The sequence below is a fragment of the Molothrus ater genome, chromosome 5, assembly GCF_012460135.2.
Source record: "Molothrus ater isolate BHLD 08-10-18 breed brown headed cowbird chromosome 5, BPBGC_Mater_1.1, whole genome shotgun sequence".
Lineage (NCBI taxonomy): Eukaryota > Metazoa > Chordata > Aves > Passeriformes > Icteridae > Molothrus > Molothrus ater.
In genome coordinates, this window is record NC_050482.2 from 66,357,720 (window position 1) to 66,382,501 (window position 24,782).

A 24,782-nucleotide genomic window follows, 5' to 3' on the forward strand; every position below is an offset into this window, starting at 1 on the left:
TTCTAAGATTTTAAAAGTTTAATAGTAATATAAGGGCTATAAAATAGTAATATAATTAGAGTAATAATAATTTGGACAATTTGGATTAGGATAATATGAGACAATAAAAACAAAGACTTACGGAAGTCCAGGTACCTCTTTCTGGGCAAAATAAGCCTGAAAAAGAACACACGTTAACAGAGGATTAACCCTTAAAAGCAATAGCCTATTGCATATTCATACACCTCATACATTATGCATATATTCCATTCAAACCCAGGATTCTGTCAGGTCAGTGTCAGCTTCTTCCTCTTAATCCTGACAGTGTCTTAAGGGCTGAGCGAGGCAGGATGAAGTTCGTTTCTTCTGATGGGAGAGCAATAAATTCTTTTTCTCTGACAGATTTAGGTGTCCTCTAGCTGCTATCTCAGTGCAAGTAGTTTCCTTAAAAAAAGTATCCTACATAGCATAGTTTCTATTTTAACATTATGTCATAACCCAAAACTATATTTAACACACACAATACTCAAGAAAATTACTACAGCATAACTTTCTAACATAATATTCATATTATATTATAATATTAATTTTAATATTTGTGAAAAGCCAATCATAAAATACGCATTTTTCACTCATCCTAAATAAAACTTTTTTTTTCTTTTTTTTTTTTCCTCTGAAATGTAATTTTCTGCTCGTGCGCGACGGGAGGGGACGGGGAAGGGGATGACAGCTCGGGAAGGGAGCTCTGTGCATAGAGAGCAGCGCGGGGCGCTCCTTCCGCCGCGTCACGGGAAGGGGCGGCCGCGGCCGCGGCGCTCGGTTCGAAGCGCGGCGGGATGGAGAGCGGGGCGGCGGCAGCGGGCCCAGTGCCGGGCCGGTTCCCGTTCCCCTACACTCCGTACCGCATCCAGGAGCAGTTCATGGAGGCGCTGTACGGCGCGCTGGAGGCCGGCCGGGTTGGCATCTTCGAGAGCCCCACGGGCACGGTGAGGCGGCGGGGGCCGAGCCGCGGCTGCGGCCGCGCGGGGCCGCGGCGGTGGCGGCAGCGCTCCTCACCTTGCCGGCTCTCCGTGACAGGGAAAATCGCTGAGCCTCATCTGCGGGGCCCTGGCGTGGCTCCGGGACTGGGAGGAGAAGCGGCGGCAGGAGGAGGAGCAGCTGCTGGCGCTCGGGGCCGGCGGGCGGGACGGGCTGAGCCCGCAGCAGGCGCGGCCGGGGAGTGCGGACACGGCCGGGCAGCCGGACTGGGTCACGGCCTTCGTGCAGAGGAAAGAGGAGCGGGACATGGTGGACAGGCTGAAGGTGGGGATGCGCTCGTGTGTAGAGGATGGATGAAATAACGAGGGCTGATATCGCATAGACACAGCGTGGCTGGGGCTGGAAGGGACCCTGGGGGTCGCCTAGCACGGCCTCTCCCTAGAGCGCGGTACCCAGTGTCCAGGAGGCTGTTTAGCATCTCCTGAGAGGGGAACTCCAGCACCTCTCTGGGCAAACTGTTCCTGTATCCTGGATGGTGAGTGGAGAAGACGTCAGGCAAATTTGGTGGTGGTGTGTCTTTGCCTGCAGGTTACCCAAGACAGGAAACTATTGCTTTGTATTGCTTTGAGCAGAGTAACACTCTGTAGGCGAGCACGCAGAGAGAACAGAACCCTGTCCCAGAAATTTTGTTTCCCTTACTCTTTTTTCTATGCCCAGAGCCTAAGTAGTGATACCAAGGGTTGAGGACTAAATCCACGTAATCCTGCCTACACTCCCCCATTTTTGTAGGAAGAGCAGATCAGAAGGAAAAAGCGAGAAGATCGTCTTGAGAAAATTCGGCAAAACGTGCAGTTAAAATACGCAGCAAAGAGGAAGGTGAGTTATTCCACAGAGATCAAAACTTTCTGTTTTGGTTACCTTCAGTGTTGTTCATATTTGCTTATGTGTGACTTCACACTGGCTTTTCCAACCCACCTGTTTGAGGACCTCTTTGTATGAGGTTTCTGAAATTGGTCATCCGAAATTATTTGTTAAATTTTAAAAGTACAGATGTGAAAAACAATTTGTGCATCAATGATTTTCTGTGACAATTTTTGTGTGTGGGCAGAAATGATGTGTGTTCTGATTGCCTTCTGGCTTTCTGCTTTTCTTTAAAAAGCTTTAATACTCAGAGGCTTTTTTTGGAAAGATCTCCGTTTTATGAAAATATGTGAAACAGTCTGTATTTCTGGAACAAAAATGGTATTAAAGTTCACAGATACATATTTCCTCTCATTTAGGTGCATGAACTGGCCTCAGTGCTCTTGATGGTTTTTGATTATATGAATTATACTTCCCAGAAATACTCAGTTCAGGTCCCCAGATAGATTTATTAGGCTGCCAGGCTATTGATTTCTAGTGTGCTCTATCTCAAATACTGTGTAATGTTTTGGTCAACTCCTGTCAAAAGGATATGACAGAAATAGTAGAGAATGGCAAATAAAAACCAAATGGAACAAAGAACTTGTCTCTTAAAAGAGATTGACGAGCATGTGAAATGAGAAGCATGATGAAAAGCAAGAAAGCAACTGAGGCAAATATGATGGAGATTTAGAAAAGCGACTGATTCTTCTTTTCTAAGTTAGTGCTTACTAACTGCATTTTCTGTATATTCCATGGTAATAAAATGCTCATTAACATTGGAAGATACTGTTTTGAGATGGAAAAAAATGAACTTTTCTTTTTTGTGACACAGAAGTTAATCAGAAAACTGTTCTTCAACAGTTCAACTGAATTTTTGTAGAGAGGTAGACTTGTGTTAGAGTAACAGTCATACAACTGGAGAAAAATCAGGAAGAGAAATCTTGTTCTAAACCAGATGCTGAGCTGATTCTAGCTTTGAGTTAAATGTGCACAGAGTGTTTGATTATGCCTTTACATGTTTGTTTGTTCAGGCTTATTTACACACCATTTTCTCTCAGGCAGACATCTTTTATGGGCCACTTTAAGCAGCTAATACTGGATTACATGAACATTTCATTGAGCGTATATTAGTTCAGCAGGCCTTTTGCAGAGAAGGTCCTTTATGTTTCTTCTTCATAACCATCTGTGTGGGCAGGTCTTTGGTTTTGGTAACAGCTGATTTCTGTAGGGCTGAACAGCTTCAGCCTTCTGTGAGAGACCTGTGCTGTCTTCTGACCTGTTCATGCCATAAAGCAACCCCTGTGCCATTCTTTTTTTATATGGGAAATGCTGTGCCTTTGTATTCCTTCCAGAGATGTGAGGATGATGAGGCAAAGCGCCTTCTTCAGCTCAGCAAGGAGGCTCTTTCACAGGGAGCTGGAGAGGATGCTCTAGACCAGCTGGATCACAATGAGGAGGAGCTGATTCTTGCTGAATATGAGAGTGATGATGAAAAGAAAGTGGTATCTGGGTAAGGACGGGGACTGAGGGGATTCCATGCTAAGGAAACATTTTCCATCTAATTTTTGTCTTGCCCTGATTAAAGAGGTTGTGCAGATTTTATTAAAAAGTGTTTCTCACCTTTTCAAACAGTGTAAGGTGGTGGTTCTTCTGGGGTTTTATTTAATTGGTTGTCTCGGGGGGATTTTAGTTTGGTTTGTTTTGGCTTTTATAAACTTTTGTTAGACCGATCTGAGTGACCTGAAGTGCTTTCTGAGAAAGTGCATCTTAAAATGTGTAGCAGTGTCCTGCCTTTATCCATGCCCAGCTTCCCAAAGAGTGCCTCTGGATGCTGGGTGAATGACTTGAGATCAAGTTCCTTGCATTAGAAAAGCAGAATGGAACTCAGGACACCAGAGTCAGCTGTCAGTTCTGCAGATTAGCACTGGCATATTTTGATACTCTAAAGGCAGAGATGTTCACATTTCTTTAAGACAGAGCTTTGGTATGAAAATCCCATGCACACTTTTCTCTCCCATGCATTTGCCTTATGCAGAAAGCCAGAAGCCATACTTCAGCACAAAAAATCAAACACATTTAAATTACAAATTTACTAATTCATGTTTAGACATTTCCTTCTACCTTAAAATTGAAGAACGCTTAACTACTTTTTTTATATGTAAGTAGTTTATCAAACATTGAACTTCTGTTGCCTTTGAGGAGCTCAATGGCAGCTGAATGCTTTCCTGAAGCCCTTCTTTATGCAATATCTGGAGGGTGGTAAATTGCTTCTAATGGGAAAGCTTTACAAAAATAAATAAATAAGGTCACCAAATAATAGTACAGCACTGATTAGCTTATGCCTGAGGCTTAGAGGCTCCTCAATCAAAAGGAAGAAAAAATTCTTGAACTTGGAAAAAAGGCACAGCCCAGGAGAGATTTTTCCTTTAAAGAGAACCCTGTTCTTAAAAAGTTAAATTTTCTTTTACCACCTGAGATGAGTTCTGAGGCTCTTTTTGAGATGACTTAATCATCTCTCTTGAGACCTCACTCCTGTGGTGGAGCATCATTTGATTCTTACTGTCAGTGGTCTGCTGAAAGGAAACTGTTTAAGCTTTCTCTTTTCTTAGGCTGGAAGAAGATGATGATGATGATTTGGAAGAGGAGCATGTTACTAAGGTGAGAGGAGGAAATTAAATAGTGCCACTTCATAGAATAGTGTAGGAGTGAGCAGAATGATGGCTTCCTTGCACCTTTCCAACAGTCAGGCAGTACAGAAGGATTTAGGAGCTAGCTTCCAAAAGCTGCCAGGTCTGTTGATAAAGATAGCTAGTTCTGCTGTGCTCATCTCCTTCTGCACTACACTGCCTGCCTAAGCAGCTTGCTGTGCTTGTTTTTGCTGTGGCTCGCTGTAAAAGAACACAGCAATAAATAGTGTTTTATTACTCTCCCATGGTGAGTCCCTGTTTTATAGAGACCTTGGAAAATTAATTGGCAACAAAAGCAAATGCAGAGGAGAAAACAAAGATGGGGCTTTTGGCCTCAGCAGTTTTAAGATGACACTCAAACATGTGCCTTCCCTTGTGCTTTTGAAGGCTTGAGCAAGGTGAACTTTGCTGAAGTGCTTGGCTGCTTCCTTGTAGGATTGGTCATAGGTAGGGAATGGCTTCCATATTCTTCTTGTCTTCCCTTTGTTGTTCCTCACTGCAGATCTACTACTGCAGCCGCACTCACTCCCAGCTGTCCCAGTTTGTGCATGAGGTGCAGAAAAGTCCTTTTGGCAAAGACACACGTCTGGTCTCCTTGGGATCCAGGCAGGTACGTGCTGCTGTTCTCAGGGACCCAGAACACACTGCCAGGAGCTGTGTGGATCTGGTGCCACAGAAGTCACCTTGGGGACAGCTGAGTCTCCTGTTGAAAAACCAAGGCAGCCATGGGTTGCAACACAGATCTGTGTGGTGTACATCTTTCTGTGAACTCTGTTTTGGTCATTTACCCTTTGATGTAAATACAAGAATATGTTTTACCTTTGCTAATATGGAGTATTACAGATGTCTGAGTCACTGAGAAGGTGCTCCTCTTAGTAAACTAGTACTTCTGGCAGCATTTTTCAGAAGCTGTTGTGTAGCAGTGAGCCCTCTTTTTCTCATTTTTTCCTCCTAAGTTTCTGTGAGTTTTGAGCATGTTTATAGCAGTTAGTATGTACAATGTCTAACTGGTAGACTTTTCATTTTTGGAGTCTGGCCTGAGATTGCTTTAAAGAAAATCATTTGTTTTACAGCAGGGAGTGCACATGGGGGTACTCAGCTGTGAATTGACTCCCTTCCTCTTCCTCTGTTTGCACGTGCCAGAATCTGTGTGTGAACGAGGAGGTGCGACGCCTGGGCGCTCTCCAGCTCATCAATGACCGCTGCATGGAGATGCAGAAGAACAAACATGGTAAGAATGCTCCTGTCACTGTCATATTTTCTGAAAAATCCTTTCACCAGGATTTCTTCTCCTGGGAAGCTGAGAAGCCTCAGAGAAAAAGGAAAATAATAATTATCTGATTCGCTTCTCCTGTGTTTTGCTGCTTTGGGAAGTGGTTTGGACATTGTTTACCAACTGGTCATTGTTTCATTGGTTCCATGTGAATTGTTTTAACTTAATGACCAATCACAGCCAGCTGTGTCGAGGCTCTGGCGAGAGTCACAAATTTTTCAGTAGTATCTTGTTAAGCCTTTTGTAAGTATCCATTCTCTATTGTTTAGTATAGTTTAGTATGCCATTCTTTAATATAATATAGTAACATAAAATAATAAATTAGCCTTCTAAGAACATGGAGTCAGATTCATCAATCCTCTCCACAATGGGGGACCCCAGAAATACCACATGCTCCCACAGCCTGGGGAAGCAATTCCTAATAAAGGTGTCATGAGAGGGTGGAGGCAGTGGGTGCTGCCAGTCAGTTCTAGCAAGAGTGGTACAAGCTTGAAAATGACAGGTTGGAAAAACAGGAATCCTTGGTGCTTTTCTTGATCTCCAGGCTATGCTGAGATCAGGATAAATCTTCTGAGTGTCTCAAGCTGGTCAGGACTTCTGCACAGAAGGATACTTGTGTTTAACTCAATGCTAGAAATGTTGGAAGATGTCACATGCTAAATCTAACTGGCAAGAGTAGTGTCCACTATGGAGATGGAAATGTTACTGCTGAATAATTTAAAAATAGGTGATAGGTCAGGAATACACAGGACAAAGCTTGCTTTGAAATCCATGATTTTCTGCAAAATGGTTATTTTAGGCCATTGTGTGTGTTGCTCATAGCTTTCTTTTGATTTCTGCTGTTAGAAAAGAAGAGCAATGAGGAGAATGAGGGGAAGAAGAGACGTGTGAGTCGCACCGTGTGCCCATTTTATTCCTTTGAGCAAATGCAGTTTCTCCGTGATGAAGTTCTGGTGGAAGTGAAGGATATTGAGCAGTTGGTGTCCTTAGGAAGGGAGACCAAAGCCTGCCCATATTATGGGAGTCGATTTGCTATCCCTGCTGCTCAGGTAAGGCTTAAGTTTTAGTGGCATTAATGCCAGATACTCTATGAATGAACTGATGGCCTGCTCCTTCTAGTACTGTCACTTAGACTGGGGAGTCTGTAAACAGGCTGTGTTTCTGTCAGCTCTAGTTTTGCTCAGAAAGCAAAGGAAAATGAGAATTCCCATCAGAAGTTCATAAGGATGCTGTATGTCTCAGCATTTTGAAATACTTGAGCAGTTCAGCAAGTGTGAAGCAATACTGACATACAGGTGAACTCTTAGCTCTTACACCACTCTTCTTCCTTGCTGGGTTCTCTCTGAAGGGTTTCAGTGCCCCAAAGGAGATTTAAAAGGTAACCTAAACCCATATGCAATTGTAGCATAATCATTTCAGCTGACATCCCAGTGCCCCTCTCAAGCATGTGCTCCTGGTTTTGTTCTTACTTTTCCCCTAATAAGAGTAAGTCACTTGGCTGAATTCTGCATGGCCCTCTGATAAGGGCTGTTAATGAGTGGTTGTAGAATGCCCTGAGTTTGTAAGGATGAGAGCTGGAATCAGGGCAGTGTGTGCCTCTCCTGTAGCTGGTGGTGCTGCCCTATCAGATGCTTCTGCATGAGCCTACCAGGAAGGCGGCTGGGATCAAGCTGAAGGACCAGGTTGTGATCATTGACGAGGCCCACAACCTCATAGACACCATCACCTGCATCCATAGTGCCGAGGTCAGCGGCTCTCAGGTGAGTCACAGCCTGGCCTGCTAAAGGGAAGGGAGGTTTGCTTCCAGCAGTGCTCCTTCTTCTCTCCTTTATAACAACAGCTTCTGCTTTCTGTTTGTGCAGCTGTGCTGTGCCCACTCCCAGCTGTCGCAGTACATGGAGCGATACAGGTGAGGATCTTGGGGGAAAACAGCTCAGCACAGGCAAGGTCTGTGGATGCCTTGGCTTGCCCCATGGCTGCAGGGTCTTTATTGCTTTTCCCCGGTGGAAAGTTACTGCATTAAGAGTTCTGCAGATGAAAAGACACTTGCTTTATTATCTCTGTCTAGAATTCATCTAAGTCAGACTCCTGGGGCTGGTATTAAGCAGCAAGAAGGGGATACCCTGAGGATTATACAGTGTATACCCTGTATACACTTACACACTCAGTTCCTTTCCCAATATCTCCCTCTAATCACTTCTACTTTGTGATGCAGAGTTTCAAAAGACTCAGTCTTTCATGTCTCTCCCTTAGTCTTCCATTGTGCTGACTGGCATGATGGTAGAAGCAGGAAGCTCTGAGGAGGAGGCGAAGCTGTATGTGGGTTTTGGCTCTGCACCTTGCCATCCCTGCAGTGGCTGATTGTTGTGTTCAATGATAATAACTCTGAATGTTTGGAGCATTATTGCAACAGGGTCTTGAGGCATCACTGCCATTGTAACAAACCAGCTATAATTAATATGCAAGGAGAGGTGCAATGGTAGGAACAGTGGGGGAGAGCATGGATAAATGCTTTGAGATGACCTTGGGCAGGATATCCAGATGGCTCTGCCCTGTCACAAACAGAGAGAGTGAACTTGGAAGAAATCTTAGTTCCTGACTCTCCAAAATGAAGAAGAGTTCATGTACTTGTTTCTGCAGCTCATCTGCTTTGGTTAGTCCCTGAAGAGGTTTTGGGGCCTAAACATGTCTCATGCTTCATAGGAAACGTTTGAAGGCAAAGAACTTGATGTACATTAAGCAGATCCTGTATTTACTGGAGCAGTTTGTGGCTATGCTGGGAGGTAAGCAAACCTTTTGTGTCTCCAGGGATAATGATAAACTCTGAGCTAGTTAGTACTTTCTCAGGACACTGTCCCCCTTCTTCCTCTGCAGGGAAGTGTTGCTTATGTATAGGTTCAGATGCCAGTAGTTTTATTTTGCAGGCTGGTTTGTACTTGGGGAAGTTGACTGATGTATATTGGAACCCTTTACTTAGTTTCACTAACTTAGGAGCAGCAGATGACGTAAGTTGGTAGAGGCAGTTTCCTTTTCTGTGTAGTTTTGAGATCCAGTTGAAATGAGGATGATGTAAAATGCTAAGTGAGGAATACAGCAGATGTATAAAATGTGTAACAGTGTAGCACAAGAACTGCATGAAATAAATCTCCAGGTCGTCTGGTAGCAAGGCCTCTGTGTGTCAGCATGCATCTGCAGAATGAATCTTTCTTGAGTGGTGCCTTTCCTTTGTGAGAAAATATTTTGCTTTGATTTTAGGTCCACAGGAATTTGCAGGGCTTGCTCCTTTGCTCCAATGATCTGTTTCCTAGATCTTAGGAATGTAGGTGGTATTCCTTAGGATGCAGTAGCACTCTTGTTCTACAGTGTAGGGCTACTCTAGGGCAAATTAAAACTGAGTGAGAGCTGGTGTTCAGTCTGCATAGACACATTTTGCAGATGTGTAGTTACTTCTTGGGTTTCTTGTGCACTGTACCCATCAAGGTCAGTCTTTAGTTTCCTGCTTAATTTTGAGATAGATTCAAGCCTGCCTTGAATTGGTTTCATGCCTTACAGGTAATGTGAACCAGAATCCTGGAAGCCAGGCAGTTTCCCAAACAGGTAAGACAGGAGTGAACTCCTGGGGTATGGAGCTATCAGTCAGGGACATGGATGTGGGCAGTAAGGGGTGCAGGCCCAGCAGCAGCCAATAATTTCTTTTCCCCTTCTCTCTCTTTTCTATCAGGGACAGTACTAAAATCCATCAATGACTTTCTATTTCAGAGCCAGATTGACAATATCAACCTCTTCAAGGTAATGCAAACGTTGTGGCACAGGTGGTGGTGACTTGTTTGAGATTATTGTGTGAAAACTGGAAGTAGAGCCAAAGCCCATGCTTTCTAACTGTCTGTAAGGCAAAGCTACACTGTAAGGGCTGTCATGCAGAAATTTTGCTACTCCAGTAACCTAACTCTCCCCCTTGAACCTCCAGACACAGCACCTCAACACTGTGTGTTTCCACTCTGGGATGCCGTTGTAACAAACATTTCTCACATTGTAATAAACTCTTCTCTGGCTGGTGGTGCCCACAAAGGGCTGTGCAGCTCTCCCCCAAAGCACAGCAAGTGACAGCCTTGCTGGGCAGGGATCCAGGGCAGCAGGATGCAGAAGGCGTGCTGAATGCCATTTCATTTTCCTGTCCTCCTCCAACAGGTTCAGCGCTACTGTGAGAAGAGCCTTATCAGCAGGAAGGTACTTGCCCTGGGGTTTCATGGTCAGCAGTGCTCCAATGCTGTTTCACACCTGCACTTTGAGATGGAACATGCAGCAGCTGGGTGGGAGCTTGTCTTCTCCATCCTGTTCTGCAAACAAACTGGTTCCTATAAAAAATACTATATGGACAGGGTAACTCTTGCTTATCCAGAAAAGAAAAATACAATGTGCTTTGCCACAGTATTCCAGTGGGTGCCAATTCTGTGCTGCTTGGCCTCAAATTTGCCAGCCAGGTAGGCTGCCTTGCAGTGGAAGAACAGACATTAGAAACTTGTTTTTCTTTTGATTCGGTGGGTGTAGGAAAGTAATGGGAGCTGATACATTCTGATTAGGCTGGTTTGTGAACACTTACTGAGGAACTTAATTTGTGGCAGGCCAGCAAACCTGTCTTATCCTCTCTGATTCCTGCTGTTGGTAGTCTTAGTATTTCTTGCTTTTGTTTGGCAGCTTTTTGGGTTTGTGGAGCGATATGGGGGCTCTGCCTCAGCTGTGAAGACCAACAAGGAGAACCAGAAGGTGGCTGGTTTGCAGGACTTTCTTCTGACCCTTCAGCAGGGATCTGATAAGGAGGGTGAGTTCAGACATCCTCTCCTTGTGCATCTGTGGGCAGAGTGAGGATGTGGAACCCACATCTCTGCATGAGGAAAGGGAGGAGGCAGATGTGCAGAATGAGAGACTGAAGAAGGTGTCCTCCTGCATGGGTGTTTTTAACAGGTCTCACTAGCTGATGTACAACTGTACATTGGATTAGTGAGGTCCCTTTCAAGCTGAATGATGTAATTCCATGTTCACACCACATACACTCAAGCTTTGCACTTCTGTGACCTGCTGGCTCTGGGACCTGAGCTACTGTGTGTAGTAGCTCTGCTTAGTGGTGCCATCCATAAAAATCAGTTTGTTTTTTTTTTTTTTTATGAGACAGAATTTGGATTTTCCCCTTTAATGGGTATTTATTCTCTGCCTGCATATTGTATTCTCTGCCAGGTATTGTTTTCCTGTAGAGCATGTTTTGTGCTTAACCCCTGACTTTAGAAGTGTGGCCTAAGTTGCCTTGCCTGCCTCTCCTTTCTTTTTTGGGCCAGCAGGTACCCCCCAGAGCCCTCCCGTGGAGGCTGAGCACGACCAGCTCCGAACTGCCTCTCCACTGATGCAGATTGAAGGATTTCTCTCAGCCCTCACAAATGCAAACCAAGATGGCAGAGTCATTCTCAACAAGCAAGGTACTGGAAAGGGTGAGCTGGGGAGGGGTGGCATGAGTTACTCACAAGCAGGTTGTTTCACTGGCACTGAGGGAGGAGATATAAGAGTCTCTGGGGAACCTGGAACCTGCATTTGTGCCATCTGTGATGTAGGCTGGCAGGCTTGGTCTGTCTGAGGATGCTTATGATGCCAAGGGAATTTTTAACCAAGGGCATTGGGGCCAGGATTTGCAGAGGTCTGCTCCCACTTTGGATGTCAAGTTTTGTCTTGCAATTTACTGCACCTGTTGTACAGCTCCAGGGAGATTAGGAAGCAGAAGGTAACTTTCAGGTTGGCATTACCTGCTGCTGCCTCTGTCTGTGTTGAACAGCAAGTCTTTACTTTAAGAGGTGGGTACCTGCCAGAGTACCCAGGTTAGGAGGGAGAATCTCTCATATCCCTGAATTTGTGTCACAGCTTGCTCCTGAATGCTCTTCTCTCCTTTTCCCAGGCACGGTTGGTCAGAGCAGCCTCAAATTCCTCTTGCTGAATCCAGCTGTCCACTTTGCCAAGGTTGTGGAAGAATGCCGTGCTGTCATCATTGCTGGAGGCACCATGCAGCCGGTGAGGGAATGAGGATGCTGTGCTGGGCTCTCAGCAGGTCGGGGGTGCTGTCTGCAAGCCGGGGTGGGAAGAGAGCAGCCAGGCTGAGCCGGTGGTGGGTTGGAACTAGCACGGGGAGCAGAGGGAGGAGCTCGTGATCCATCCTGGCTCTGCAAGGCCGGGAATCCCACTGGGATCGTGCCACGGGAGCTTTGCAGAGCCGGTGCCGCTGTGTGCGGGCAGAGGGCGCTGCCGCTCCTTTGCTTGACCAGCAGTGCTGCTGCTGCTGCTGCTGCTGGTGTAGAGGTTTTTGGGACACTGGTACTTCACTTGTCTTTGTTTTGTGGGTTTTAGGTGGCTGATTTCCGAGAGCAGCTGCTGTGCTGTGCTGGCGTGGACCCTGCCCGTATCGTGGAGTTCTCCTGTGGTGAGTGTGCAGTGCTGGCAGGGAGGGCTCAGCAGTGCAAGGGCTGCAGTTTGCCTTTAGCACTATTCTGTCAGCACTCAGAGCAGTGTGGCATCTTTCCTAAAAATCAGGGCAGCAAAGGGGTGCGAGTTCCCTTTCACTCTGAGCTTCCCCTGTGGTCTTGACTGGTATTAGCAGGCAGTGTGCCATGCCTTCCTCCCAGAGGCCGAGGGGATGGAAATTGGAGCAGCTGAGTGACTTAGGCACTTTGGCTTAGCCAAGCAAACATTTGCCTCTGTCACTAGAATGCAGTTCAAGTTCTTCAGCTCATGGGGTTTGTGCCAACAGCAGTGATGTTGACTCTCCCTGTTTTTGTCCCCAGGACATGTGATTCCTCCAGAAAATATTTTACCCATCATCCTCTGCAATGGTCCTTCCAACCAGCAGCTGGAGTTCACTTACCAGACCAGAGACCTGCCTCAGATGGTCAGTTTGCCCTTTGTTTCCTTCCTTGGGATCTCTTTTTTGCTTCACATGCTTATATTTCAGCGCAGGGTATACTGTGTGTTTAAGAGGGGGGCTGAGCAAAAGCCATGGCAAAGGAAATCCCAAACCACAGAAGCAGCTGCAGGTGTTTTGGCACATCTTCCTTCTTCCTGTGGCAGGCCAGTGGGCACCCAAGGCTAGACACTAGGTCTGCACTGTCTCTGCACAATCTCAAGCAGATGTGCTAACCAGCTCTCAATATCTGTTCTAATAGGACAGTTTCCATCCAGAGGCAAACCTTCCTTTCCTGAACGACCACAGCTCCACAGCCAGAACAGAAACCCTAGGCTAGGGAAGACGGCCAAGCAGTGAAGAGCTTTTTAGTGATACCCAGCTCCTCATGGGACTTCTCACAGACCTGGCATATTTCCCACATTTTTTTCCTCCCCTAAGTCATGTCATAAGGAAGGTGTGCTCCTGGGATTGAGCAGAGAATTGGCTCCTGTCAGCTGCAATATGCTCTAATCTCTCTTGCAGATGGATGAGACAGGTCGAATCCTTTGCAACCTGTGCAATGTGATCCCGGGAGGTGTGGTGTGCTTCTTCCCCTCCTACGAGTACGAGAAGCAGGTGTACGGACACTGGGAGAAGACAGGGCTGCTCTCCCGCCTGGCAGCCAGGAAGAAGGTGATTGTGCAGCCAGGACAGTTGGGACTTCCCACGGAGGTGTCAAAACCCAAACAATCCCATATGCATTATGGACCTCTCTCTGAGTTGTTCCCATGCTCTGTGCACAGAGCAGAATGGATGTTTATCCAGCTAATCCCTCCAGGAACGAATAAATTACACTTCCTGGGTGGCTGAGCACTGAGCTGCTATCTAAATGAGATTGATTGCAGCTATACATCCTTGAAGTGCACACTGTGTAATGGCCATGGGGGCAGACAGTCTTTGCTATCCATAGCAGGCTTGTTCTCTTGTGGCTAGGAGGGGCTGTTCAGGTTGAACTCCTGCAGGGAATTTGTTTTTCCCAGGCTCATCTGTGTGTCCCTTGAGCACAGACCAGCACAGCCAAGGGCTGGGCAGAGTGAGACAACAGTGCAGTTCATAAGACAAATGGCATTTTGCTATCTGCCGGAAGTAGAGATGAGAACTGGAAGACTAGCAGTGGTGACTCCTGTTGAAGGAGCAGTGAGAAACATTAAATAGGGAGATCACTGCAAATATGAAGTCTTTGCAATGACTTTAACAGGTATTTGAAAGCTAGGTATTGAAAATCAGGCAGGTTGTGGTACAGGGATCTTGGATCATGTGCCAGGGGAAAGAAAAATTACATATACCCTGGCTGTGACTTGTGTGTACTGAAAGCTAAACAACTTACCACAGTCCCAGATATTTCACAGCCTTGGTGATTCTTGGCATTCTGGCACATGGGGCAGCCTGTAGGTTTTTGGGTGGAAGCACTGTGCTTCATTTTCTCTGTGTTTGTAGAGTTACCACTCTGAGTGCCTTTCAGCTGTGTTCTGTCAGGGTCCCAATGCTCTGCCTGGTTCCTCCAAGGTTTTGGGCCACAAACAGTTTGTTCCAAATTTCAACTCTGAATTGTTCTTGTTTTACTTCTGCAGTCTCCAGAAAATTGGATATGCATTAGCAAGGCAATTGGGTGTAAGTGCAGCAAGTGAGACTTTCAACTGCCCACACACAAGATCAAATCTTAGCAGGGGAAGGTTCAAGACTTTCCCGAGGTTGCTGTGGTGAGATCACAGTGAGATTATATACAAATCACACAGGGAAAGTTGATTTAAATCAGAAGCTTAAATAGCTACTTTTCAATAAGTGAGTTTTGGCTTATATTTGTAATTACCAGTTATTTTTCTACTGAAAGACTGATTTTGACTGTTAAAATTTTATATTACTTCTTGCTAACCAAAGGTAAACACATTCTGTAGGTTCTTTACTGTTGCAGAGAAGACAGATGTTGGACCTCTTGTTTACTAGGAAATCTACTTGTGTTTTAGGCCAAGGTACAGCACCTGTAAAATACAGCTTGATTAACTGCAGAGGTTATCAGTAACTAATTAGGTGTGCTAGAATAATATAAAGTTATACTACTTTATTTATACTTTGCATGAAAAGCTAATTTATTCACTGGGCAAGGGGAGCCCCTGCTTGGAATTAATTGATGATTCAAATTGGTGGGTCCTGTCCCTATCCTCCAATATCTTGCAGCTGTAGAGTCCCCTGACCCCAGAGAGTCTTGATTCTTAGGTGCAAGAGGTGCACATTGCTTTTTTGCCTCTCAGCTCTTGGATGACTTGTAACTTCTTGCAGTATTGAACAAGTCTCCCAAAGCTGAAAGGGAATGTTGGAGGGGCAGGAGCAGCTGCTGCTCCCTTCAGAGCCCAGCAGAAAAGAGCCATAGTGCATTTTCAGGATGGAGGAAAGGCACTGGTTAAGTTAGTTTTTCAGGCAATTTTCCCTTCCATGACCTCAGTTCCATATGTTGTTTAATGGCATGGGGGTAAAATGATTTGCTTTCTTTAAACTGTTTGCTTCCTATTGCTGTGTTGCTGAACTGATGAACTGTGCCTGACAGATCTTTCAGGAGCCTAAGAAAGCCAACCAGGTGGAGCAGGTGCTAGTGGAATATGCCAAATGCATAAAGGTAAGCTGAGCAGGCAGTCTGGTGGAAGTGTGGCAGCCCAGCAGGTATGGGAATGCTGCAAAGGAGGGGACTTTTAACAAGGAAAGAAGGCTCTAGCCAAGGTGTGGGAGTGTTTCTGAAGCACAGAAATCTTCCCTGCTCTGATTTAAGTTGCTGTCCCTCTCCTGCAGCGCTGCAGCCAGACAGGAGGACAGATGACAGGAGCCCTGCTGCTTTCTGTAGTTGGAGGCAAAATGAGTGAAGGGATCAATTTCTCTGATGACCTGGGAAGGTAAGGTGACTTCTCCTTGGAAAGCCAGCTGTGGCTTCTGCTGTAGTGACTCCAAGCAGGATGGGCACATTAGTACTTGCATGGGGAATGTGTACTTAACTGATGCTTAAAGGAACAGGAGGGGTCTGCTGAGTGATGTAAAACCTGCCTGTCCAGGCCACTCTTCTGTGAATAATGCAGTTAGGCTTGCTGTGCTGGATAATCCCTTGTTCTAGCACCCTGAATCCCTCTGCAGCTCTGTTCAGCACATGCTTGTCAGACTGCTGTGCTTTATTGTTGCCTTTAGTTTGCAGGGCTGGCTGTCTTTCAGGGGTGCAGTGACCTCTAATTTATCAGTCTGTTGGCAAAGTGCCCTAGGATGAAACATTAAGAATAATGCAGTCCTCCCTTGCAGGTGTGTGATTATGGTGGGAATGCCTTACCCCAACATTAAATCTCCAGAACTCCAGGAAAAAATGACTTGGCTTGACAAAACAATGGTAGGAGCCACTTACACCTCTGTCTCTTTCAATTCTGCTTTATAGTACTAACTTCCCAGCACACGAGTCCCAGAGCTGCCTTCAGAGGTTTTATTTTCCTTTAGCTTGCCCTCATTTTCCAGACAGTGTGGTACTGAGGGCACAGTCTTCTCCAGGCTGCTCCTGGACAGGTGACCCTAAACACAGAGAAGTCTGGTGGAGGGAAATGCCACCAGGACTCGCTGGCAGCTCTGAGCTCCAAGGGGAGCAAGGACCCTTCAACCCAGAGGGGGTGGCAGGGTGGTAGAAGCTGCTTGCCAGGATTATTTGTCTCTTCTCATTGCTCACTGGAGGTGCTGTTCCTGGGGACAAGATTTCTGCCTTCAAGGGCACCTTGGGTTGGCTCTTTGTGAACGCTCAACACAGTTTTCTGCCTGCAGCCTTTCTTCTGTTCCTCCTTACTCTCCACTTGGGGTCTGCCCGGCTACCCGCTCACCCTGCAGGGGTAAAAGTATTTACCTCACTTTGTCAGCAAGATTCCTCAATTTGATTTACATCTGCTTTGTGTTCAGACTTGCCTATTTCTTCTTTCCAGCCCAGAGCTGGTGGCCAGGCACCGAGCAGAGTGCTGATTGAAAACCTGTGCATGAAGGCAGTAAACCAGTCAATAGGTAAATCATCCTTCCTTGGACTGGCTGGGGGATACCAAATACACTGGAGGAGGAGGAGGCAGGAAAAAGGATGCATTACAGATGATGGGAACAAACAATTGAGTGGGCCATTCTTTGTTTTTATCCTCTGAACAGGCAGAGCCATTCGCCACCAGAAGGACTTTGCAAGCATCCTGCTCCTGGACCACAGGTACGCACGCCCTGCCGTCTTTAACAAACTGCCCCAGTGGATCAGGGAGAGGACCCAGGTGAAACCTGCCTTTGGATCAGCGTTTGCTGAGTTAAGAAAGGTCAGAACTCCTTGTATTTTGTGTCACTGTTCCCCATTGTCCTCATCTGGACCTTTTTAGAGCTCTCCCTTTAGAGTAAGGCCGAGGATAAACTGCCTGGTTTTGTGTGTTCCCAGTTCCATCGAGGCAAGTTGGATGCTTTGTGATGTGGAGCAGAGAACAGATGGTGTTCATCATTATGACTTATACCTCTGAAGACTAGGTAAAGTAACACAAGTTGCTGCTTTTCTGTGCCATGGACTTCATAAAATCTCTGCCTTCTGCAGTCCTTTGTGGATATTTACTGTTCAGTATCTGAGTGCTATGATGGTGAGAGAGAGCCTTCAGCACCACAGGCAGGAGGGAAACTGGTTGTAGGACTGAGGCAGGTGAAGAGAGTAGCAGCAGGCACCTACTTGTTTACAGCTGTTAAGGTTTTATTTAAATTGATTAAATACTTTCAATAAAAACACTCAAGTATGGCGAGTATTATTTAAGTACACTTAAGTATGGGGAGTAATTATTTTGACTGAACACATATGATTTTTTCCCATCAACCACCAAGTGTAGGAGGCCTGACTGACCAATGCCATCATTGAGCTTTTCACAGGAATTTTAAACTAGCAGGCCACTAATTTATGTCATATTGGAATAACACAGAGTGGTAATGGAGCAGCTGTGGGTAACGTTTTTTCTCACCCTCTTTCTGCCTTGCTTCAAGCAGCCAAGAGATTGAAGCATTTCATTCTTACAAGGGGAATAAAGATATGGCCACAATACAGAACTTCTCCTTTGATCATGTTTAAGCACAGGATTGCTTTGCTCTTTTTAACCCCTAAGCTTCTAAATTCAAAGTAACTTCTTAAATTTAACTTTCCTGGGGGTCTTTCCAGGGTTATGGGTCAGTGCTGGAGGGCAGCAATAACACCAGGGACAGCCACATAATCCCTCAGCTGTTCCCAGGTACCTCTGGCATCCTGAGCAAGTCCATCTCAGAAGCCCTGTTTGCTTATTTTCCAGTTTCAGCAGCTGGATGCCACCTCTCCAGGCTCTTCACAAGGAAGAAAGTACTTATGGCACAGAGCTGTTACCCACTCCCTGTATGTTAATTAGCCCCACAGGGAAAGAAACAGCTGCCTCTGAGAAACTTCCATTGTGAGTCACCTGCCCCTTGAGTAGGTCCAAACCCTGTGGTCTGCACAAGCTCTGCCTTCAGGGAGGGGAGCACCTGCTTCTAGCAGCTGGTGCCCTCCAGCCTGTGGCGCTGGGCTGTAAGGCTGGACAGCTGGGCTTTCCTTTTACACACTCTTAATTAATGACACTTCCCACCCTTACCAAAGTGAAGACAGTAAGGACCTGCTTCCTTCAACTTCGTGGAAATTTTTCAGGCAGCAACAGTTTCACACTAATACTCAACTGATCCCATCTATGACTCCCAGTCATCCTCATCCTCCTCACCCACGGGCTGCTGTGGGGGTGGGAGGGGTGGTATTGAGTCCGACATGCGAGCAAAGGCACCAGCAGGACTGCCAGGAGCATCCGTGTTCCCAGAGGCTCCTGGGCCTTTCCCTGAAATACCTGTGAGAGAAGGAAATCACCACTGAGTGACACCTGGGGACTAGAGACCAAAGAAATTCAGCAAAGGGGAGGGGGAAAGGCATGCTCTCACCACCCAGGTAACCAGAACAGCCAACATGTTTAATGCTGCCATAGTCTTATGCCAAGGTTCAACTGCAGCTCCCCCTGAGCAAGTCCCTGCTGTCATCTGCCCAGCACTGAGGTGTGACCTTTGATCTAAATGCCCCAGAAACCTCCCATGGCATCTCAAGTACCCATACGGGCCCCTGGCAGTGGGCCAGCTGCCCAAGGACTGGATCAGAAAAGACACTGCTGTCCCTTCTGCACAAGCAGCTTTCAGGGTCCATCCTCTGAAACATACAAACTCCTCCAGTGCCTCCAGCTGGACTTGAGGACTCCCAGCTATACTGTGGTACACTGCCCAGGAAAATCTCTGTTCCTGTTTCCAAGGCTGTGGCTGACACAACCTGGGTACCAGGGAGTGCTCTCTGTCTTTGCTAGGGGAAGGAGCCCACATTGCAGGACAGTACCTTTGCGCCTCAGCACCAGCTTGTTGAACAGGTCTGACATCAAATCTCCACCTTGTCCCGTAGCTCTCACTGAAACAGAGCAGAACAAGTCAGTGAAGAAAGATTAGTCTGAGTTAAGCACTATGGCAAAAGCCTTTCCCTGCAATACTGCCTTCAGATTAAAGAAAAAACTCCAAACCTCTAATTTTGTATGACACCCCAAAACTACAGTCCATTTTCAGGTCAGGAAAACACTAGGCACAGCAGTGTTAATGGCATCTCCTGGGGAAAACCAAGAGTGGAATTCATTGAGGAATGAATTAAATGAATTCTATTGAGTGGAATTCACCTCAGCCAAGGTACTTAAACTGGTTCAGCCCTGTCCCCCAGGGTTTCCTTTGTGTGCCTGCTCCTGTGCATCACATGTGAAACTTCCCCACAAGCCCTGGGACAGATGCCCTTTGGGCCAGTGGGGTTTAGCAAGTTCACAGAGCTCTGGCTGAGTGGTGAACACCTGAGACTCCACCAGCCTGTGAGGAGACAACTCCTTTCTGCTCTGTGACTTCACTGTGCTCCTGACTTGCCTGCCTGCCCCCAGACCCAATGCTTCCCCAGCCTGGGCAATGAAAAGAAATTCTGCCAAAAAGTCTCAGCACCTTGTTCTTGTTCCTTCTGCTTCTTTTTCTCCAGCTTCCTCTCCTTGACACTGCGAAGGTTGGCCTTCCCAATGCCCCCGGCCTGGCGGATGGACTCCAAGAGACTGGCACGCCCAGTGGAGGGGTTCACCACCTCCTTTGGGGCTCCTTGGACTGAAGCTGCAGGGACAGGAAGGACAGGCAGCAGACATGGGTCAGTGCATCAGCGACAGGCCCAACCAAATTCCCATGGCAAGGGCTACTCCAAGACCTTGACAGCATCTCATCCCACTGCACCTCCTCCCCTGCTGGAAGGCTGGGAAGGCCCCCAAGGACACAGGTGAAGAGAAGGAGGCTGGTGCAGCTGTGGAGGAGCCCAGCCCTTACCTGCAGGCACTGTGCTGCTGCTCTCCTCACTCACTGCCTGAGCTGGTTCCAAGGGTGCCGTGGGCTGGGGCAGGGGCGGTGGAGGAGGCACCGGAGTTGGCACAACAGGAGGCGGTGGAGGAGGCGGAGGGGGAGGAGGTGGCAATAGTTTAGCATCTTGAAGATCTGAAATATTAAAGAAATTGTATCTGAAGAGTCCCAGTTTCATCTCAGAGCTTCACACACCTCAGCAGCAACAGATCAGAGTCCTCAGCACCTGCAGTAGAGCACTCCTGCCCTGTGCACCATCTCTTAACAGCAGCCAGGGCCAAGGCAAGAGTGTGAGATTCCCCTACTCTCCCTTCCCAGCTGCATCCCACTTGCACAAGGGCATCCCACCAGGCTGACACACACACTATGCTCCCTCCTCCCTAGCTATGCAGAGAGAAGGGGAGGGAGGTAAAGGGGCTGCAGTCAGGCCAGAACTTGAGCAGGCTGCAGCTTTCCCTCAGGCCTAAGCCAGAGGTACAACATCCATCATCCATCTTAAAATTTCTACCAAGGGACCTTCTGCCCCATCTCCACTTTCTAGCAATCCCTGCCTTCCTCCTTCATAGGGTCCTGGGATCAGAGATTGAAAATACCTGGTTGCAAAGGCTCCACCGACTCAGTGTTGAAAGTGGGCAGCTCTGGAATTGCACTGCTGGGGGCAGAGGGTGCAATGCCAGGGCCCAGGTCAGCGCTGTACATGAGGTCTGCAGCAATGCCAGGCAGGTCTGGCAGGTAGGAGGGCACATCAATCTCAGGGACCTGGCCCAGATCTGGCACATAGAAGTAATTTTCAGCAACCTAAAGAAATCCAAACCAACAAGGTAAGGCAGTGACTATGTGCTTGCTGCAAACAGGGGCACTGCTGGGAACAACCTGGGCAGCAGTCAGAGCTGGGCTGGTGTACCTTGGTGCATCAGCTACCCCTACACCTCTGTGCTTAGAGGTTACCTCCTGCAGGCCAGGCTTGGGAAAGGTAGGCTGCAGGAGGAGGAAGTGCAGGACCCTTCTTAGTTTCACAGTAGCACGTGAACTCTGAAGGGTTCATGCACTAACTGCTGCAGCCTAAACAAACCAGTCCCTTCTCCTCCAGAAGAGGATAGTGTCTGAACCATTTCCAAGATTAAAATGCAGAAACACAACCCAGTAGTTCCAGGGGTTTGCTTTTGTGTTTAAAACACAGGCAACACAGTAGTGATGGTGCACTGTGAATAAAGAGTTTGTTCACTATATACATTCTATCACTATATACATTATATCCTCCTGTCCAACGTGATGAGCAAATGATTCCCAGGCCCAGCAAAGCTGGTACACCCCATATAAGGTGCCAGGTACCAGTCACATGTTGGGGCAACTGGGTTGGTGCACTGCCTGCCCCATGTGTACACCAAGCACAGCCCTTTGCTCAGTCTGGCTGGCCCTTCTGTTTGCAGCAGTAGGAACCTCTTCCCAGCAGGAATGATGGGACCACACTTCACCCCAGGGACCTTCTAGCAGTGGCACCTCACCCTCAGACTCTGAGGCTCAGGAGTTGGCACAAGGGAGCTGATCAAGTGATAAATCCTCCAAACCTCCCTACAGCCCTGAGGTGAAGGAGCAAGGTGAGTTGATACCCCATCCCATTACTCTCCTTTCACCACTCAACAAAGGCTTGAGCAGAGAGAAATGCCTGCCAAGTGTGAGGCTTTTGTCTCACTCACCAAGCTCACACCAGGACCTCAAGCACAACACCAGGCAAGGTCCTTCTGGTAAATGAATACTCCGCAGCCCTGTAAGGGGCTTTTGTCCTACCTGCTCACCACCCTATCAAAGTCCTCTCTTTTCAGAGAGCTGAGCACAACCCTCTGAAATGTAAGCAGCTGCCTCTCACCTGTCGGTCTAGCTGTCCCCTTTTGGTGATGGAGAGAGGTGCATCAAAGAGCTTCTCTTCTGTCTCTGTTTCTAGAGCCACATGGGTCTTGGTCACTGCTCCAGCCAGGGGATCCAGGAACACATACTTCTTGTACCTAAGGGCAGAAAATAAGTATTTTAGTGAGAGCCAAGGCCAGAAAAAACAGTGTACACAAGAGGGCCTTGGAGGCAGAGACCTGACTTTACTCATAAAGGTGGAACATGTTGGGCCTTCCAGGTTCCTTCTTTTGGCTCCATTTTTCTGCCTTTCCCCTTCACAACCAGGAGGCAAGCAGCTCCCCACCCTGCCAGTGCAGCCTCCAGACTAATTCTAAAGCAAAGCCCCACTGTAGTGCCACCAGGATCAAGCTCTCCCCTTTCCACCACGTGACCTGAAACCATCCTACAGTCTGCAGCAGGACACCAGTGACTTGTCACTCAGGGTCCAGGAGGACAGACAAAAAGGAGAAATGATTCATGGCTCAGGAGAAGAAAGACAAGGTCCAGCAGCTGAAAGCTCAAGAAGAGCTTAAAGTAGCTCTTCAATAAGAGCAGAAAGAAGAACCATGATGTGAGTGGGAAAGGAAACTGCAGTGAGGGAGGTGGTGGAGACATTAAAGCAGCAAAAGTAGTAAAGTAATGCTGTGAGGAATTGTCAGGAGAAGAAGCAGTACCTAAGCTGGCACGCAGGGCAGAGAAGGGCAGGAGTGACTGCACATCTCAAGGCTGGAAAGAAATTAGATGAACCATAGCAAGAACTAAGCAAAAGAAAGTGCAAAATTGGGTTGAATCAGGTGAGTAGAGGGTCAGGTATGGACAAAGTAACTGCTTCCACCCAAGGCAAAGAGCAGGGAAGGTTCCCAGCTGGAAGCCAGCAGAGAGGTATCAAACCCTGTCCTATCAGGAGCCTGGTAGGTAACATCCCCAGCAAAGCAAGCAGTCACTGCTATGCCTGAGGAAGGGAAAGCTCCTCTGAGGACAAGCAGGGGCAGGTGAGCAGCACAGCACTGCTCCAGCTCTCACAGGTTCTCGGTGGTATTGAAGAGTAGCAGGGAGCTGAGGGAGCTGATGTTCCTGGGAAGGCTGCCAAGGCCTTCTTCTGCATCATCCTCCTGGTGAATTTTGGTGCTCACGCACACAGGGAAATACTTGAGCTTTTCCTGCAAGAAGACAGATAAAAGATGGTAAGACACTAGAACCATGGCTGCTGAGGCAGCTCTCCCCAGCCACCACACCCCACACTGCTGGATGCACTGCATGGTCTGGGAACACTGCTGCTCCCTATCTCCCCTTGAGCTAGGAAGTACGTGGACAACATTGCAACCCCATAATCATGGCAAGTGTTGGCAGTTCAGAATGGCAGCAAGTGCTTTTGGTGCTGTGGATGGGTCATACTGAACACTGTTACTCTGGCAAGTATCCACCAGAGTAAAACCACCACTCTGGCTCTATAGTGAGAGGCAGGGATCAAGCACCACAGCCTAAAAGGCTTTTGTTACAGTGTCTCCAATTACGACACATTTTCATGCAGGCAGAGCTCCCCACACATCTCTATTACCTCCCCTCTGTTGCCTTCACTTGATGTTTTAAGAGCTGTGATTGCACTGGTGGGGTAGGCAGGAAAGCAAAGGAAAAAGAGGTTAGGAAAGAACAGAGTGCCTGCACTAGGCAAGAGATCAGGCAGAAAGGAGTGCACAGAGTGGAACGTGTGCCAGATGGTTTTGCAAAGCCTGAGGGATTTGCAGGAGTTTTCAACTCTAATGAACTGAAATCTTCTCTCTCTCAGTTCTAAAACTTCATGCATAATATATAGAGCTCCATTTCGAAAAGGACTTATTACATCTGAGCTGCCTGACTTTTACAGAGCACAGGAGCTGCCATCCCACATCAGAGCAGTGCTTCAGCTGGCGTGACAGTGCCCGCTGCCACATGCTCTGGGGGATGAAGCTCAGTGCCCACAGCACTCTGCTCTAGAGGGAGGAAAGGCATCAGTTCCTGAACAGAGACACTTTGGGATGAACAAACCTCCACCTCAGACCCCTCTGTAGACCCCTCCTCAGCCCCTTCACAATTCTTTCTTCACAAGTAAGGCAGGCAGCAGCTACAAGGTAGTAAGTGTTCATACCAGGAGAAACCAGAGCACTTTGTCAGGTTAAGCAACTCGCCACACCTGTGGTTTTCTTCTGCCACCACTCCAAATACTGTCCACAGCTTCCTACTGCCTCACTACTTCCAGCATCCCTGCACCACCCCATTCTCTGAGTCCCTCTCCCCTCCTTGTACTTGTATGGGACAATTGGTGACCACTGGTGGTTCATTTTTAAGACCACATCTCAGGGACACAAGCAATTCCTGCTGATTGAAATTTCAGTCTTGAATCTGGTAGCCAGAAATCCAAGGAAATGGCTTAGTCACAGTTCAGTTAATCCACTAAGAGTTTATATGATGCTCTGAGACTATAAAATGCTATAAGAAAAGGACCTGTAAGGTTTTGATTTAATTCAGGTTCCAACTTGTGAAAAATACATTGAAGTTAACACCTTCTATTTTTTAATGGAAGCAAATAGGCAAAAATATATAAATTCTTATTTAGAGATTGTAGAAGCAGAGACTCAAAAATGAAAGTTCTTTTGATCATTAATATTCATTTCCCAATGTTTAATTTTTTCAGCATGAGGGA

General features: G+C 47.1%; 2 protein-coding genes across 6 annotated transcripts in view; one reads left to right on the plus strand and one right to left on the minus strand.

Annotated features, from left to right (window-relative positions):
• The first annotated feature begins 792 nt into the window (after positions 1-792).
• On the plus strand, positions 793-19,945 carry DDX11 (DEAD/H-box helicase 11). Of its 3 annotated transcripts, XM_036400984.1 has the most exons (27): positions 793-965; positions 1,057-1,281; positions 1,747-1,833; positions 3,213-3,370; positions 4,470-4,518; positions 5,050-5,157; positions 5,691-5,778; positions 6,667-6,869; positions 7,428-7,580; positions 7,683-7,729; positions 8,524-8,603; positions 9,373-9,417; positions 9,542-9,609; positions 10,009-10,047; positions 10,516-10,639; positions 11,154-11,288; positions 11,759-11,871; positions 12,205-12,277; positions 12,639-12,742; positions 13,280-13,429; positions 15,339-15,407; positions 15,578-15,678; positions 16,073-16,157; positions 16,732-16,807; positions 16,943-17,097; positions 17,214-17,299; positions 19,854-19,945. In XM_036400984.1, the coding sequence occupies exons 1-26, from the start codon at positions 816-818 to the stop codon at positions 17,241-17,243; spliced, it is 2,715 nt and encodes a 904-aa protein (XP_036256877.1). In that variant the 5' UTR covers positions 793-815; the 3' UTR covers positions 17,244-17,299; positions 19,854-19,945. The 3 variants fall into 3 exon arrangements, with proteins under 3 accessions (XP_036256877.1, XP_054370881.1, XP_054370882.1); XM_054514906.1 differs by lacking the exons at positions 16,732-16,807; positions 19,854-19,945; XM_054514907.1 differs by lacking the exons at positions 17,214-17,299; positions 19,854-19,945 and having other exon boundaries at positions 16,577-16,807; positions 16,943-16,990.
• Positions 17,493-24,782, minus strand: part of WASHC1 (WASH complex subunit 1) — a 37,412-nt gene continuing 30,122 nt past the window's right edge. For all 3 annotated transcript variants that reach the window (XM_036400987.2, XM_036400988.2, XM_036400985.2), the window contains 7 exons: positions 23,126-23,262; positions 22,083-22,218; positions 20,809-21,013; positions 20,186-20,350; positions 19,820-19,978; positions 19,185-19,253; positions 17,493-18,654 (listed from right to left, as the gene is read on the minus strand). In XM_036400987.2, coding sequence (XP_036256880.1) covers positions 18,503-18,654; positions 19,185-19,253; positions 19,820-19,978; positions 20,186-20,350; positions 20,809-21,013; positions 22,083-22,218; positions 23,126-23,262 — 1,023 coding nt within the window. In that variant the 3' untranslated portion in view covers positions 17,493-18,502. The remainder of the gene's footprint in view (positions 18,655-19,184; positions 19,254-19,819; positions 19,979-20,185; positions 20,351-20,808; positions 21,014-22,082; positions 22,219-23,125; positions 23,263-24,782) is intronic.